Source organism: Xiphophorus maculatus, chromosome 5, assembly GCF_002775205.1.
Source record: "Xiphophorus maculatus strain JP 163 A chromosome 5, X_maculatus-5.0-male, whole genome shotgun sequence".
Lineage (NCBI taxonomy): Eukaryota > Metazoa > Chordata > Actinopteri > Cyprinodontiformes > Poeciliidae > Xiphophorus > Xiphophorus maculatus.
This window is the reverse complement of record NC_036447.1, coordinates 21910295-21928233: the sequence shown is the minus strand read 5'-3', so window position 1 is coordinate 21928233 and position 17939 is coordinate 21910295. Positions and strand designations below refer to the sequence as shown.

The following is a 17939-nucleotide window of genomic DNA, read 5'->3' as shown; positions in this document are numbered from 1 at the left end:
CAATTGTCAGTGGAATGATAATTTGCAACTTTTGTTAATAGTGGCCTGCCATAGCGATACGTAGGAGAGCATTGAAATGATTCTACGCAAATTTTAGCACACTGAATGGAATAAGTCCATGTTATTCTCAATGGTGTGTAATTCTCTACACACCATTGAGTACAGGTTGGCTAAGTTTAGCATTGATGCAAATTTTTAGCATTTTAACCCCTGATTTGGGTCCAACTGACAGCCACAGTTTATGTTTTGTAAACATAAGCTCTTTCGAAATAGCTTAAGTTGTATAAGATAAGAAGTATTTCAAAAGAGCAGAAGAAATCTTATGTATTTTGAACAATAACAATATTTGTTGTTAATCTGTTGCTAAGAGATGAGTGTGCTTTCTGGCAGCGAAGTGTAACGAAGTAAACATCTGATTTTTACTTTTGAAAAAGTAAAAATCAGAAGGCAGTGTGTTAACATCAACACAAACATTAGCAGGCAGTGCCTTTTGCCTATCCTTTTCCCTAAAATAAGGTTTTTCACAAAAAAAGTGCAAAACATTACTTACAAAACTAAACTTTAAGGTCATCCCTTGAGGAATCTGAGCAGAAAATAGTAATTATCCAGTGCAGTAAGAGCAGTGAATGAGTTAAAATGAGCTAAATGCTAGCTAAAATACAGACATGTGGGGTATTGCTAGCATGTTGACCTCCATGTAGAGTGCAAACAGCAGATTATCATTAACGAATTTAAATGAAGTCTACCGTTTGATCAAATATCCAGCCTGAACTGTGAAAGAAGTGTGTTAAAGGCCACCGGAAGTGTGTGTGTCAACAAACATTGAACCTTTATTGTTTAGCTTTCATGTGGATTAAGGGAAAATCAACAACAAATTAAAACTTGTGCACACAAATCTCACTTAATTAACAAATTAGTGAACCTCTGACCAGTGCGGGATGTGACTCTACAAATTGCACTATTTTAGTAAAATCCCTTTTCTGTCCGTACAGGTACGACAGCTCATGTAGGAATCAGCCTGTATGGACGTGAGAGCCGCAGCGGACACCGCCATCTTGACAGCAAAGGAGCGTTCACGCGTAATGCTCTCGATATCTTTCACATCGCCATGGACACCAGCCTGGGCAGCGTGTGGAAGATCCGGATTTGGCACGACAACAAAGGTAAAGTAGTAGAAGAAAACTTCTGTTTAAATATCACTCCGTCAATTAAACCTGTTTTATGAATCTGTTGCAACCGTTACTCACTGCTGCCTCCGCAGGCCTGTCCCCGGCATGGAGGCCACAGTACGTGTTGGTCAAAGACCTGCAGACTGAAAGCAGCTACTACTTCCTGGTTGAGGAGTGGCTGTCAGTTGACAATGAAACAACCAGAGGACGAGTGGAGATCGAAGTGGAGGCCACGGGTGAGTACCGAACATCTAAAAGGCTGCCTGGCATCATCGGTGGGCTCATGTCAACATATTTGCTCCTGTTCTCCCAGAGGAAGCTGTGCTTCGTCGCCTGCCTCGACTCCTGAGGTCTGAGCTGCAGAGGGCGCTGTGCGAGAGTCACCTTTGGCTGTCTCTGTGGGAGAGGCCCCCTCGCAGCCCCTTCACCCGCCTGCAGAGAGCCACATGCTGTGCTGTGTTGCTGCAGCTCATCCTGCTGGCAAACACCTTGTGGTACAGTATTGTAGTGGACAAAAGGCACAGGTGTGTGAGATTTCCATCCTGTTAAATCCACGCAGCAAACGTTTTCATGTTTATGCTACAGCCACAAACTTCAGTTCATTTTACTGGGATATTGTGAAATGTATCAATAGACAAAATAATTAGGTGGAAGAAAACAAATCAAAATGTGAAAACTCTATTATACTGACACCCCTAAATGAAATCCAGTGCAATTAGTTAAAAGTCAGAAGTCACTTCAGCAGATTATAACTGTGTAACTAACTTAATCTCATAGTAAATCCATGTTTTCTTTGACGACCTCAGATGTTTGTTAGAGAACATTAGTGAACAAACAGCATCAAAAAGACCAAGGAGCACAGCAGCCATGACAGCATGCCAGATGTTACATGTTTCAGAAAAGTAACACTCGAAACTCAGGAGGAGTGGACTCAAGAGGTCTTGATACAAAGGCGCGGCAAAACTTTCCAGGATTTTTATTTGTAGAAAACCATATATTATTTTCTATGATTTCTGTAAAAAAATCTTTGAGTCTGTAAATATAAAAAGTTCAAGGGGCCGATGTGGAAACGCCTTTACACCCATTGATTTCATCTCCTCCTGCAGCCAGAGGGCGGTGTCCCAGCATTCCTCGCTGAGCGGAGAGACGCTAGCAGCCGGTGTGGTGGCCTGTCTGACCGTCTATCCCCTCTACCTGCTGGTCTTCACTGTGTTCAGAATGAGCCGCAGCAAGGTGCAGTACCGCTAGCACCAACCACGTTCCTGTTCCCTGCTTCGACACAGAAAGCTCAGAGCTGACGTGTTTGCGTGTGTCTCCAGTCTGTGACCGTGGAGCAGGTGTCGTCACAAGTGGATCAGGAGTCGGTTGAGATCGATGACCTCCTGGAAGACTCTATGGGAGGAAGTTCTTTCCTCTTTTTCAACGGAGAGGTGAGGTTTACTCTGAAACTTAGAAGTTTATTGAATAAATAAACTGTTTTATGGGTGCGTTAATCTGTCTGTACGCCTCTGTTCCTCAGACCAACTCGGAGGAAACAAACGTGGATCTGCCTTCTCCATCTATCAAGAGGTGAACTAATCTTCGCTGTCTATTTTCAGACTGTGTGTGGCTCGGAGAGATGTCATGAAAAAGCAAACTTTAAAGAAATGAAAGGAAAGAAAGAAGACTGCTTTCTTAGAAAAAATCGACTGTACTGGTAGAAATATTTTTTTGTTGACATCCATTTAATATGAGATGAAGAAAAACCTTTTCTTTCAGTCACTACACAACTTTCTCAAGGCTGTTTGATCAACACTTCATTGAAACTAGGCTCTGAGTTTCAGAGCCTAGTTTCTATATAAATACAAGCTTTACTATGCTTCTTGTGGAAGTGAGTTTGATGTTTTTGTTTATTTTAAACAAATGTGGGTCCATGTTTACTGGCACCACATGCAGAAATGTCCGAATAGTTCTGGAAACTAATAAACTCTTATGCATTGTGGCCTTTGGTCCACACAAAAACTGTTTAATGTCACTAAAAGTGACTATTTATAAAAATTCAGACCAAGGGTGAGATCTGAGAAAACCTTTTGTTTGTTTTTGTGTGTATTCATGAGGAAACAGAGATTTGGAGTCATCCACATTACAGTCTGTGACAAATAATGTGCAAATATATCCAAATACTCACTCTGCCCATCTTTCAGCATGTGTTTGATCAGATCCTCATCTGCGAACAGAAAGCAGCGCGAGGTCAGGATTGTTACGTCAGAAGTGTGTGGGTTTTAGCTTTTGTGGGTTTGGCATGTTTAAATGTTTGTGCTTCATGTTAGTTTGTGGAAATGAAGGCATTTCTGAAACCGATCACATGTGTACAGTATTTTCTAAATGATGTGGTGGCGGTATTTGTTTCTATAAAGGCCTGGCTCTAATCGTCTTCTGCTGCTCTTCTTAGTGAGGACACCTGGGACATGCCAGAGGAGGACACGGACGACCGGGACTGGCCGGAGCTGATGAGCGAAGAATCGGTGATGGGAGGGGCCGGACACGGGGCGGGGATGCCCAGGCTGAAGAGGGTGAAAGGGAGCCGGTACCTGGGGGATGACATGACCCTTAACCCCGAGGAGGATGAAGGATCCGATCCGCAACACAACAAACATTTCACCTCATCAGGTAGCCGCAGCTCAAAGGGCGTAATGTCGAATCAGACACTTCAGAGGTCACGACATTGACCTCGCGCTGCTTCCTGTTACAGATGAGGATCTGATCAAACACATCCTGGAAGACGGGCAAAACTTCTTTCCTCAGGCAGACGAGAGTGAGATGGCCGACCTGTACGTTATTCTTCTCCTATTTGGTAACATTTTAGCAAACAAGAACAATTTGCTGATGTTTGATTTAAATCTATGACTTCTACTTTAGGTCAAGTATTTTTGGGGACAAGACAGAAGTGATTCTCCTTCAGAAACTCAGTGAGCCTCTTACTGTAGAATCCTTCAGGAGGGATCCACCGAAAACAGCTTTCACCTCAAATACAGGTCTGTTTCACAAATGTGTGTAATTCTAACCCCACTTTATCCGTGTAAAATTACAAGTATTTCAGAGCTGAAACGATTAATCATAGCATATCTCATTTTATCACTCAGTTTTGAACAGTTATAGTAGCCTAGGCTAGCTATTCTGACAACATGCTAACCAATGTCAAAACAACAAGTTAATGGTGGGTAACTATGGCAACCAGGGACAGTTTAAAAGCCCATTTACGTTTTCTGCACTCAGGTTGCTCGCGCATCCATATATATATGGCATAGTGTTAGTTTCACCTGGTTCAAATTTGGTAAAAAAAAATAAAAATCTCCTATAAGCACCTTTTGACATCCAAAAGGCACAGAAATTTATCAATTAATCTACAAATAATCAATCAAACACTAAAGGAATGCTATTCTATTGTGTCTTTGGCAGTAAAGTGTTTATGTTAATGTTTAAAAAGGGAATCAAATTATTTGTTTATTTGCATCTTTTAATGCATTTCTAATATTGTATAAAAAATAAGCCTTAGGTGGTTAAATGAAAAATCTGCAGATTGTGGCAATTATTTTATTTATTTATTTTCAAATAATCGATTACTAAAATAATCGTTAGTTTGAGCTTTTTCAGGAATCATATTCCATATTTTGTCACACTACATCCACAAAGATAAACGTGTTTTGCTGAGATTTTATGAAACAGTCAGTAAAAGTGGCGCATAACTGTGAAATAGAAAGAACATTTTTAGTGGTATAAAATATTTTTAAACGCAAATCAGAAAATTGTGGCATCAATTTGTATCTGGCCGTTTTCTACGAAAATTCAGTGTAATACATTGCAACAGTGAACATTACCCTGCGCTTTTTCTGAAAAGGAGACACCTTCCAAAAACATTGGATGTCTATTACAAAAACAAAAAGAAAACAACGTGTCATAATTATGCATTCATTTGTTACTCTATCACCAGAAATCTCTATACAAACAGTAAAATAATTGTGGTTGTGAAAAAACATGAAAAAGTTCAAGAGGTAAGAAGAGATTTCCAAGGCAGTGTACTGACTGAATACTAAATATATAGCAAATAATACAAATTGATTTACATGGTTTGGTTAAATCAGAATGTGAAGAATTAATATTAGCAAAAGTGAGACATCATTGCTGTGCTTACATACACGTACAAGCTTAAAAACATAAAGAAAAAAAAGTTTGAGAAATACTAAGGAAAAAGATCCTGTTGGTGACATTTTTCTGTTAGCATTATAATGTCAACAGAGAGCAGTTAATAGTTTATTTTTCTTGTTACTGAGATTTTCAGGTGAGTTTGGTCAACTTTACATTACTGAAAAGGACAAGAAAGTCTCTCTGCAGCTAACTTCTTAAAGGCCAGGCTGAATCGACGTGATTTGGTAATCTTCAGTCGGACTTTAAAGGTCACAGAAACTGTTTTTTTCCCCCCACGTGAATCAATTATTTTACAAACTGCATCTCTGCCCACCATGGGCACCGCAAAACGTAATGTTCTCCATATTCATTACTTTTCAAAACAAACATTACCTTTCAAGGGAAAGCTATGGTTTTCTGTTGAGTGTTTTTACGATCATTAGCAGTGTCTAGCTAAATCATCTCCCTCAAAATCTCTAAAAGGTCAAGTTGTATGAGCATTTTCTCAAAGCACTGTAGTTTTTCAGATTTCTTGACGTGTTTTAACCATTGATTCCTGTTTCTGTGGCTCCAGTTGTGACCGATGTGTGTCGTCCCCGACGGTTCCCTCCCTGGTGTGGACGGGCGGCGCTGTGGGGCAGCTGGGCAGGAATCGCTCTGGCCAGCTGTGTTTCCATTTGGGCGGGCCATGGGTTCAGTGAGAAGGCGGCCATGATGTGGTTAATCTCCTGCTTCGCCAGTTTCTTGTGCTCCTGTCTGCTGCTGGAGCCAATTAAGGTTAACACACCCAAACTTTTACTCTTAGCGATGGTAGTAAGTGATCCACAGCCAGACTAATTTCTAATTTAATCATGTTTTACACGTTCATCAGTTCAAATTAGGAATGCAAACAATGAATTAACTCACGATTAATTGTCAATTAAAGGTTTATTAGATTAAAATTAGTTTGAATTTATTGATAATGTCTGTTTAGACTCTTTTAGTGTTGTCGTGATTTTGCCGATCAGCGGAGGGCACAGTTGGTCATCTTTAAGCTGAGCCAGTTGATACAGAAATAAAGATGGCGGCAGGCCCAAAAACAGGAAAGAGAACACTTTACTCGGTTCTATTTTGAAATATGAACATTTGACAAACTCCTTAAGTCATCACCTTAATGGCGCTCATTCAGCTGAGCTTCATGACGGAGCAGCGTCAACTTCCCATTCAAAAATTACTGATTTGCTAATAAGACGAGGATGTGGTGACAGAAAAGCAGAGAGCATAAAGCAGAAAAATTGTAACAGGCTGGAAAAAGAAATGATGTGACAAGATTGATTTTGAGGGCTTTCGTGAGTTAATTCACTTCGTGGAGCGAAGTTTTGATATTGCTTCAAGAGCAACCACAGACAATACTTTTGTATGACTGTCTCTGTTCATGGGGGTTTATGTGTTTCACATATTTTATTCTTTTCATCTTTTATTTCTCTATTCCGCAACCCACAAGTTTCCTGTTTTGCTGTATTTTACAAATATGTTGACGTTTAGTCATGTTTATTCTGTCAGTATTTAATACAACTGACAAAATAATGTCAGCTATGCTATGTTATGGAAAGACATTTGGCCCTCTTGACACAAGAGAAAACTCAGATTTTTAAGAAAATATTTGCTTATCAATAAGTTGTTAGTCAATTGATAAGATCAATCAACTTTAGATTAACTCATTAATCGATAACTTGTATTCAAACTACTTCCCTTTATGTTTCTGGCACTTACACGATGTTTGTTTTGGCTAAATTTGGCTTTGTTTATTTTAAAATGATAAAATTCCCAGTATGGTTTTTCAGTTTCTCCTGCAGTATCAAAGTCGGGCGTCTGGTTTGGTGCAGATCCAACGTTTGCAGACCTAACAGCTGCCCTCTGCTCTCAGGTGCTATGCGAAGCCGTTTACTTCGCTGTGTGTGTGCGCCGGCTGCGTCCGGAGGACAGTGACGTGCTGGTGGACTTCCCACGGGAGGAGCGAGTGGTGCAGCGGGTCGCCAGGGTGAGACCCCCGCAGGGCTTCGCTCTGTCTCAGGCCCGGCACCAGGCCCGCAAGGTCCACATGCTGCACACCATGCTAAAGGTTGGTGGGAAACAGAGACTCTGAGCTGGAGGCATTCAAATCTTTGCTTTGTTGACTTAACTGAAATTATTGTTCCCGTTTTTTGTTTTTTTTTTTGCAGAATTTTCTGGTTTACATGTTTTTCCTGCTGGTCGTCCTGCTTCTGAACTACTCTGACTCGGCTAAAGACACGCACAGCTTGAGACTGCGGACTCAGCTGCAGCAAGCCCTGCACACTCCAGAGTACCGCACCATCAGCAGGTGCTCACACAGTGGAGTTGTGGTATTAAAATGTAACCTGCTGTGATTTTTCAGTCCCATTTGGCTTATCTGTCAAGTGTGGGGAAGTCATTTGTTTTTTGAGACATTTTTACGAGCTTGAAATGAACAAAGCGAGGTTCATCAATAAAAGCTAATTTGCTTTTGTACGTCTCCTTTGTGTGGGTGACGAATACGTTTCTTTGTCTTTCAGACGAGACGACGTCCTGACCTGGCTTAATGGATCTCTGCTGCCTCGGCTGCTGGATGAGTCGTCTCTCCTCAGAGACACAGGAAGCCTGCTGCTCGGCTCCCCGAGGCTCCGACAAACCCGTGACATACAAGGTGAGTTAACTCCATTGTGAACTTTGACCTTTAACCCACCAATGAGTCACAGCTCCTCACTGACAGTAGTTTATTTGTAGAGATGCTTTTTATTTTGTTGATTTTTTTTATTTTATTTTTTTATCTTAAGACCATCTACAGTTCCCGTGAGCTAAGTCTGCACAACGTTAGGCATAAAGCATTTTATTAAGACAAGTATTTGTATAACACATTTCAGCGACAAGGCAGCTCAAACTGATTTATGTCATAAAAACATCATACCAATTATGAAACAAGTAAAATACATTTTGTCAAATCACTAATATCATCAAGCAAATACACATCAGATATGTTGACCAGTGTTCCAGTTATTAGTAATCAAAAGCAACTTTCCACATGTGGGTTTTTAGCCTTGATTTAAAGGAGCTCAGTGTTTCAGCATCTTTGCAGTTTTTTTGGAAATTCCTTCCATATTTATGGAATTTTGGACCCGAGTTGGTCTGGAAACTGTTACTGCTTAAGCAGATTAGATCAGTTCTTTGTCTAAGTAAATTAATTCAAACAGCTTTTAAAAAGCATAAATATGCTGTAAGCATCATCACTATTTTACCAAGAATCCCAATAAATGTCTCTGTAAAACCTTCCATCTCTCTCTTTCTCAAACTATTTGACTATTTGTCTGTATTGATGAAAATGCAACCGAAAAAGATACGTTGAAGTCTTTTTTTTCTTATCCAATAAATAGATCAGCAAGTAAGTCTTATTCTGTAGAACCGATTGAATTTAAAGATGATGATCAGATTGTTGTTTTGCTCATCTCTCACATTTTCCTCCGCCTGCAGCTGGTTTCAGACCAAGAGAGCAATCGCCTCCCTTGGTCACATCCCTGACTAGAGCCGCAGAGAATGACACAGTCACTGGTGCAAGCCATATAGATTGGTAAGAAAAACATTGACAACACGACTGATTGTTCTCGGCTTTACACGGTTTGGATGGCAACAATTTCTTTCAAACATATGAAAGAAATTGTATCTTTTTTCGTTTGTTTTTAAGTAATCTTTACTGTGTTCGCTTACTTACTTTCCAAGGGCTCGGATGGAGGAGTCTGACAGCAGAAATGTGCTTCACCACTTTAACAGAAGCCTGCAGGAGGCCTCTTCCTCCCTGCAGCAGCTGCAGCAGCTGCACTGGATCGACCACAGGTAACGACGTGACTATAGGAAAATCTGGAGATTGGGTTTGAAATGGAGAAATGTGTCCTCTGCTGCATAAATATGTGAAACATCTCACAAAAGTATTCATACTTTTTCGAACTTTTCACATTTTGACATGCCGCAACCTAAGACTCCGACACATTTGTGGGATTTTATTACAAAATAAAAATGGACTCAGTGTGGTCTTTCATTTTGTTGGGACAGCTTTTGTTCCAGGTCCCTAATGTTCACAATGGAGAAAGCAACAATTAAAGACGATAAATGTAACTTGAACCCTTCTGCTTTTTTAGCATTTCCTTTGTAATAGAGCTTTTGACACAAGCACATTGTTTTAAAAACGGCAAATGAAACATGCTGAAGACGTCAGTCTGATGAGTGTGTGTGTGTGTGTGTGTGTGTTTGCAGGACTCGAGCCGTGTGTGTGGAGTTCTCCCTCTACAACGTCAACACGAATCTGCTGGCTGTTTTCAGGTTTTTGTTTGAGTTCCCAGTTTCTGAGCGCGCTCAGTCCAGCCTGGAGCTCAGTGTCCTCACTCTGTGGCCGATCACAGGCCTGGACCTTCAGCTTCTCCTCACGGTAAATCCGCCTCACACAGCAGCGAAATGTGAGACGTGACTGAAACCTTTTCCTCCGTTCCTCTGACCTCTGTGTCTGTCTGGTTTCCAGTTGGTCCTCCTCTGCTTCATCTTGTACTTCCTGGTGCGAGGAATCCTGGGACTCCTCAGGGAGGGCTACACGTACCTGTTGTCATCGTGGAGAGTGCTGGGTATATTCAAGCTGTGTCTGGCAGCATCTGTGTGCGGGCTCCATCTGAGCCGCTCCGTCATGGCCAGGCAGCAGTGGACGTTGTTCCTGAAGCGACGCCGAGATGCCTTCACGGACTTCCACCCGCTGGCCAGGCAGAGTCAGCTGTACGCCGTCATGTCTGCCATGCTGCTGTTCATTCTGGTGCTAAAGGTAACGCAGAAAAAAATGAAATATGGTACACTTATGATGCTTGGTTATTTAAAAGGATCAGTAATTGTGTGAAATGCTGAGATGCAGAGGAGACAAAACAACATTCAGCTGCAAAACAATTTAGGGTGAAAATCAAATAAAAAAAGATATTTATAAAACACTTATTGGCTTCCGCTGTACGTATGTGTAATAATTCAGAAAATAAATCCATCTTTTATTGCAGTAGCATAAACATGACTGTAGTTCTTGGTGAGATTTGGAGATTTTTGTTTTTACCACAGATGCAAAGAGAAATCAGGCTGGATGGATTAAGCTGTTGACAACTAGTCAGAAACAAAATTTTATCAATTTACTGTCAGTGAATGCATCAAATCTGAGTCCTATTCGGTTACAGTCACAAGAACACTCTTCGGTGAACAAGTAGTAACTGTGGGAAGAAAATTCAATGTTAGCATTTTTCATTATTAGGCACAGAAGGCATTTAAATGGGAAGCATATTTTCTGTGACAAGTCCAGACAGGTTTGAAGTTCCCTCTTTTACAAATGGTCTTTTACAATCTGTATTTTTTTAAAAATAAGGATATGTAACGTTTATTTGGTACTTATTGGAGTCTAATGAGGGAAATTTAAAATACATTGCTGCATTTACGACAACTAAAGTGCATGTAAAGCATTTTCCCTTTGTTTATATTTATTGAATCTTGTACTCTCTCCCCTGTTGGGCACTCAGGCGTCGCACCAGTTGCGTTTTCTCCGGGAGTGGGCGGTGTTCGGCAGAGCTCTGCGGCGCTCGGCCTGGGAGCTCCTGGGAGTGGCGTCGGCTCTGCTGCTGCTGCTCCTGGCTTACTCGCACGCAGGACACCTGGTCAGATATCCCCCCATGTTTGGTTTGTCCTCTGCTGCATCTTCTGGTGCAGATTTTAACTTTTATGTAACATTTATTTTGGATTGTTTGGCCTCTTCTCCTGTGACTTCCCACTGCAGCTCTTTCACTCTGTGCTGGACGGCTACGGCAGCGTGAGCGCCGCCTGTCTGTCGTTGTTGGGAGCCGGGGGGAGAGGCCTTTTATCGTGGCTCCCTGCCTCGACAATGACCGGTCCCTCACACACCGTCTCCTCCCTGGCGTTCCACGCGACCTTCGCCGTCCTCCGGCTGGTTTTCCTGTGGTTGATCATCTCTGTGCTGCTGAGGAACTACCGGCGCGCCCGAGCAGAGCTGTACCGCCCCGCCGTGGATCTCCAAGACTACGAGATGGTGGAGCTGTTTGTCAGACGACTGAAAATGTGGATGGGACTCAGCAGGACCAAAGAGGTACGCCTCTTGTTTTACATCTGTGGTTAATGGGATTTTGGCCAGTTTCTGACCAGGACACACCTCACCTGTGAGACAGGATGGAGAATTTATTAGCGTTTTCTCGAGCACATCATTCAGATTGACAGATTTGGGAAAGTATGCATCTGGCACCACAATCCAGAAAAGTTTTTTTGACCAAAAAAAGGAAACAGATTAGGTAGATTTTCAAAAACATACCATCCACAGCTCACTGTGCATTTGCAAGATAGACGAGGTCGACAGTGGTATTCGATACATTAGAATATGCTTTCTGATGAGGCTCATTCATCAGATTTAAGGTACTTTTTGAAGATGACATTTAAGCTTTCATTAAGCATACTTTTTTATTAAACCCACATTTCTGTGTTCTATGGAAAACACATACATAATAATTCTGAGTACCTAATAAATAATTTTCTAATACTGGAAAAATGTCATATTCACTGTAGCAAATACTCTGACAGAAAGCCGTGCTTTGCTGTTTTTACAATGAGGTCAAGTCTTTTTTTTGGAAAATTTGGCACTTATAAGAATTGAGATATGTACTGCACTGAATGTATTGACCGAATCCTCCTTTAGCATTCCCCTCCCTGTTTAGATTATCTTCATACATATAATTGTCTTTTCCAAATGCTGAGATTGTGGAAACAGCATTCTGTATAATTGAAAATAAAGTTTTGGGGAGGAAAAAAAAGGGTAAAAATGTGAAGCACTTTTCCAAATAAAAAAATAATAATTTGGCTTGTGTCTAATTTGATTTACACTACTGCTCAAAGTTTGGTTCACTTTGAAATCTCCTTATTTTTTTTTATAAAAAAACACAATTTTCTTTAGTTAAAATAACATTAGATTACATTATTTAAAAATATAGTCTGGACATTGTTAATGTGATGAAAGAACATCGGAAACTGTCTCTAGCAGAATAGGAGCAGTACATTAGATTAATAAAAAGTGAGGGTTTTTTGGAAAAACAAATGTTTTTGGGTGACCCCAAACTTTTGAATTGTATTGTATTTGGCAAGAGTTTCATAAGGAAAAAAAGTGAACAAACCAGATCCACAAATACTCAGTCTGATAATTCCTTCTTTCCCTCACAGTTTCGTCACAAAGTCCGTTTCGAAGGCATGGAGCTCCCGCCGTCCCGCTCGTCCTCCACCAGCGACTGCAAGTCCCTGTGTCTGCCCCCGCTGGACAGCCCGGACTCCGCGCCCACGCCGGACAGCATCGATGCTGGCTCAGAGGCCTCGTGGCGTCCAGCCTCCTCGAGCCCCTGCAGCCTGACGGAAGCGCCCGGGGTCAGTCTTGGCCTGGGCCTGGGTTTGGGTCTGGGTCTCGGCCCTGGAGTGGTGGTAGGGGGCACGAGCTGGAGGGAGAGGGCGGAGACGGAGGCCTCTCTGAGGAGGCTGCTCCCAACCCTGGACGCTCTCCTGCAGCAGCTCGACCGAGTCAACATGACGACAGACGATGTTTACCACATCGAGTGCAGGCTGGAGCGGGCTCAGCGGAAAAGGAGGCGCAGCAGGAGAGAAAGAGGAGAGGACGCTCATGACAGGAGAGGGGAGAGTAAGCAGAGAGGGAAGGGGGACGACAAGGACGTGAAAGAACGAAAGACTGGAAAAGAGAAGCACACCAGGGGGAGAAAGGAGAAAAAGACTGAACTTCCTAGAGAGTCAGCTACCAAAAAGACTCCGGTCGCCACGCCGATTCCCTTTTCAAAGCCCAGACCTACATTGGCCTCCGCACAGCCCCACATCTTGCAATCATCAGTCACAGATAAACCCACCACTGGCCCCACCCCAACAAGCACTTCCTCTCTCCACAACCCACCCTCCAAAACACCCTCCGCTCCCTCATACCCCCGAGCACCCACTCCCTCCCTGCTGACCGCCCGAGGCCCCACGCCCATTATTACCCGAGACCGGGACCCGCAGGCGGACAGAGAGACCCTCCCTTCCTCAAGTCTGTTCAACCACCCGGCTCACACCACCACCATCCCCACATGGAAGAGGAAGCGGAAACCCCCGCCCCTGAAAAACAAGGTGCACCCCACTTAGCAGGTCGTCCCCAAAACCCTTAGGGGTGAGTGGGAACTAGAGGAGAAGGAGAACGTAGGAGGAAAACGTTGGGTTAAGGACGAGAGGAGAGCGAGGACAGCCGGTCTTGTCCCCAGACGCACCTCTTTAAACCCTGGGACAGAGAAGCGAAACCGAGGGGGATTGCAAAGAGATGAGAAAGTTGCGTAAAGACGGAATAATTGAGCCAGTTGTTTGAAAAAAGTTAGGGTAATCGGAAGAAGAAGAATTCGGTCTTGGCTCACTCTTAAAGCATGGTGCAGGTCACTGGATGCTACCTAAGCTGACCGATGAAACAGTGAAACCAAGAGATACTTGTGTTTAGTTCTCCAAAACCCCCTCACCCTTTCCCCGTCGTCATGTGATCCTGGAGGTCTCATGGCGCTGTGACAGGAGCACAGGAAGGTGCTCACCAGACTGTACAGCCACACTTCTCTGTATATTTGTTTGTCTTCATTTTGTTAAATGTCAGCAGTTTGGACAGCACGGGTGCCGGTTCAAGCCATCCATGTATCCTGGAACCAAAGATTCCTACAGGAACGCACATCGTACATGCATGTATATAACACTGTAGTTACATATCAGTAGATGGAAATGTGCCTTAAGCAACCGGCCCTACGAGGTACGAGGAGAGGCGTGCACGTGTGTGACGCTGTTGAGATTTCAGCAGTCACTTCTTGAGGGTGCTGATGATACAGTGCCGGCCACATATAGAGGTAAACGTGTGCAAAAGTCTTACAGTTTAACTAATGTTTTAGCACAGCTGAGTAATATCACACTGAAAAAAATGTTAAAATCTCAAACTTTAATTTGAGAGCATTGATTCGGTGAGGAAAATATGTGCACAGAAATAATAATTTTTAATAACAGAACTATGTTTGGTACTAAAGCAAATTGAAAGACTAGCATAAAGAACAAACTGTTTCTATTGAAAAGGATGAAAGCAGCACAGACAAAATAAAGAATTAAACTTCAGTAGTGTAGTAAACTCAGTCAGTTGTGACAGTTGTCTAGACTTTGTCGGATTCTTGTGAAACTTTGGAAATGTTCACTTCACACCCGTCCTGCTTAGTCCGCTTCAATCAAACTCTGGTTGGTTTGCCTTAAACGTCCAATCAGACCTTGGTGTGCCTTAAAACCTCGGTCACATTTCTGTTCAAGTCAACAGCAAAAGCAGGAAGTGGATCATAGCGCAGGGCATTCTGGGTAAATACAACCAAAACAAACGTGAGAGTCTTTCACTAGTGGTAGAAATGGCTCGTGGTCTTTTGCCAAAAACAAGAGAGAAATCCTACAACTGCTAAAATCTGACACCACTCCCTCTTTGTTTATATTTTGTGAAGGAGGAAGTTGCGATCACGTCCTTCACCGGTTCTAGCTGCAGTGCCACCACAGGCAATGGTGGAATCTCATGGTTTCAAACATTAAAAAGTATGAGATGTTTTCACACAACATCTCAGAAAAGTCTCATATGTGCTCAAACCACAAAAGTAGCACTTTAAAAACACATTTAAACATAAAAACCATCAGCAGATCAGTAATACTAGATGATTTATTTGACGGCTTTTCACACATTTTTTCCTCAATAAATATGGCAATAAATGTGACCAGCACTGTTCATGTGAGAGAAGGGAGATCGGAACCAGAAGAAGCGACAGAACGCTAAGGCAGAGTTCTGAAGGAGAGTCATAGTAAGTGCTAACAGAATAAGGGACTAAAGGATGGAAATGAAGGTTATATGGGCTGTTTCAGCTAAACATGACAGAAGTTCACCAATTATAAAGCTATACTGACTCCCATTCTGATTATATTTCCTGTTGTTGTATTTAATATGGAATCGAATTTAAAGCACTTTTTTCTTACTATTGTAGGTCATTTTAAATGCGATGTGGCATAAAGTAATAAGCTTGGTATCTATGCCAAAAACAGAAAGCTTCACTCATACTGTACTTAATTACTTAACCAGAAGCGCTGCCAAAGCTTTTAAATCATTTATGCATTTTGATTTTATCTAGACAAACTTTCATTCTTCTTTTTTTTTTTTGTACTTGCACTTTACTCTTTAACGTAGATGATGTTGAACACCATATTTAATTAATCATGTGTCAGGTTATGAGTACATTTACGTTAAAGGGACATTTTCGTAAGTATTTCCGCCGTGTTGTTAAAGCAGTGGCTTGCGTTTATTTGTTTGTTCGTTCGCCAGCTCTTTGATTTGTTATAATTTTGTCGTATCAACACGCGCACTTCCTGTGTCCAGTGGACAAAACTCAGGGAACCCGTCCTCTCTCTCTCTCTGTCACAGCTGGAGCCAAATCCAAGCAAAAGTGTCCAGTTATTAAAAGATAATCCCATACTGGTATTTGTTATATAAATACTGAAGGAGCGGTACTGCATTGTGTTGGCCTCATTGTAAAAGAGGATGAATGTTTGGCTTTTCCAACAAATTGTTTTTTTTGTTGTTTTTTTTTTACTTCATCCAGCATTAAAAGACACCCCTTCTCACTGTGTACAATTTGTGTATATATTTGGGCCTATTTGGGATGTATATATTTCCGCTTTTTGAGTATCTGTATTATTTGTGCACAGTGGCACACACTTATGTCAAGCACTGGCATTGCAATCTCCAAAGTTTTACATTTTTCTGGTCTAACTAATGCACAACAGCCAAAACGTTTAAGTCATTCAGTGTTTGACAGAACTGTCAGTTCAGTACAAACCACAGGAAGTTCAGCAGTCACTTATCCTCTCTTTGTGTAGTGTGTGCAAGAGCATGGTGAAAAAAAAAAGCTAAACTGTGTGTATCTTTTTGCAGTCTGTTGTATAAAGCTTTGTGATTTGAAAGTGAATTTAAAAGCACTTCGCTGCGCTTTCTCCCCTTGTATCAATGCAGTTGTAGCACCTCTCATGCTTTTGCACTTGACAAAGTCGAATAAAGTGTTTGACAGCTAAACCCTGGACGGTGTAAGTAATTCTGGGTTGGGACAAAACTAATGTGTTGACTGAAAACTGTTGCTTTATTAACTTCCAGGGCCCCGTTTCAGAAAGCCGAGTTAACAAAAGCCTGATTAGATACACTGAATAAACCTATTTAGCTCTGTGATACTCAATGCTAGCTAACTCAACTCTGAGTGGAGTTGCCCCTCAGTTAATAGGAATACGAATATAATAGAATATTCCCTTATCAATGGAGCGCAGACACCGATTCGCCTGATTCACCATGGCAACGGGACAAAAAAAGGCCTGAAAGTGCGGATTCCTCACCAATGGATGGCATAAAGTGAATATCAAAATACATTTAACACAAAATACAAAAAAAGCAAAGCAAAAACAAAATAAAAAATTTCAAAGAAAAGGAAAACAGTTTCTCCTACGCTAACTCGCAATATAGCACTAACTGACGCTACACTAACGTCCAAAAAAGGCTTTATTTGTCTGAACAAAATATATCTACTGTCCTTTGGAAACCCAAAAATATATGAAGATTATGCTTAAAGTATCAAATAGTGACTCTGTTACTGCAGAGACCTGATACCTGCAGGTCTGTGGAGTTTTTCTTTTATTATAAAAAGGCTCATTCTGGCACACTACTTTATAATCCATCTTATATTTAAACATCACTACAAAGTAGCGGCCAAAAAACTGCAGTAGCAAAAACATCAGCACCTTTGTGGGTAAACCAGTTGTTCATTTAGAGGTTTTCTCTCTACTTCCATTTCCTATCTGTAAACTATTTTGCATCAATGTGCTCACACTATTGCCTGACAGTTTATTTTTTGTAATCAATTTATATGATTTTTGTAAAAAAAAAAAAGTATTAAACTTATTTTAGATAATTGAACATTTTCTATTCCACCATTATTTCTATGTATTTTGGTCCTGATCCCTATTTGAGTCAACTTAGTCTTCTGATAGTTTTTCGTGCTGCATAATATTTAGTAGTTATAAAACCACATTTAGTTGTTTTTAAATTATTTTTTTTTATTAGCTATAACATCAAAATATGACTCCCAAGGACGTCAGTGTGAAATCTCCAAATGATCAAAACTATAACGGGCACAAGAGGAGGAAGCGAAATGACCAGAAATAACACTAAATGTTCAAAAAAACATTCCTGCTCAGAAAATTTTTTTACCAGAAGATGCTGGAAATAGAAATGTCAGGACTGGGTAAGATGCCCCAGAAAAAAACTAGATCTGAGCATCTCAAGTGTTTGGCCATAAATAAAATAAAGTAGTGTCTTCAGACTGTTGGTAAAGAGTTTAACTACCTCAGCACTGAAAGACAAAACTCAAACTTTTTTACAAATAGGCATTGTTTCCTCACGCTAAAAAAATAAGGAACACAAGATTTCAGATTTTTTTAAAT

At 41.3% G+C, this 17939-nt stretch overlaps 1 protein-coding gene across 1 annotated transcript in view; it reads left to right on the top strand.

Moving 5' to 3' along the window:
* The window catches only part of pkd1 (polycystin 1, transient receptor potential channel interacting), a 72776-nt gene extending 57961 nt beyond the window's left edge, over positions 1 to 14815 (top strand). Inside the window, exons 36-55 of the mRNA XM_023333135.1 lie at positions 993 to 1163; positions 1262 to 1405; positions 1483 to 1693; positions 2276 to 2402; positions 2489 to 2599; positions 2689 to 2738; positions 3601 to 3818; positions 3901 to 3979; positions 4068 to 4183; positions 5908 to 6110; positions 7240 to 7434; positions 7535 to 7674; positions 7886 to 8016; positions 8838 to 8934; positions 9084 to 9197; positions 9615 to 9786; positions 9877 to 10167; positions 10898 to 11032; positions 11152 to 11478; positions 12597 to 14815. Of these exons, the coding sequence (XP_023188903.1) occupies positions 993 to 1163; positions 1262 to 1405; positions 1483 to 1693; positions 2276 to 2402; positions 2489 to 2599; positions 2689 to 2738; positions 3601 to 3818; positions 3901 to 3979; positions 4068 to 4183; positions 5908 to 6110; positions 7240 to 7434; positions 7535 to 7674; positions 7886 to 8016; positions 8838 to 8934; positions 9084 to 9197; positions 9615 to 9786; positions 9877 to 10167; positions 10898 to 11032; positions 11152 to 11478; positions 12597 to 13553 (3989 nt within the window). The 3' untranslated portion in view covers positions 13554 to 14815. The remainder of the gene's footprint in view (positions 1 to 992; positions 1164 to 1261; positions 1406 to 1482; positions 1694 to 2275; positions 2403 to 2488; positions 2600 to 2688; positions 2739 to 3600; positions 3819 to 3900; positions 3980 to 4067; positions 4184 to 5907; positions 6111 to 7239; positions 7435 to 7534; positions 7675 to 7885; positions 8017 to 8837; positions 8935 to 9083; positions 9198 to 9614; positions 9787 to 9876; positions 10168 to 10897; positions 11033 to 11151; positions 11479 to 12596) is intronic.
* The last annotated feature ends 3124 nt before the right edge of the window (positions 14816 to 17939 follow it).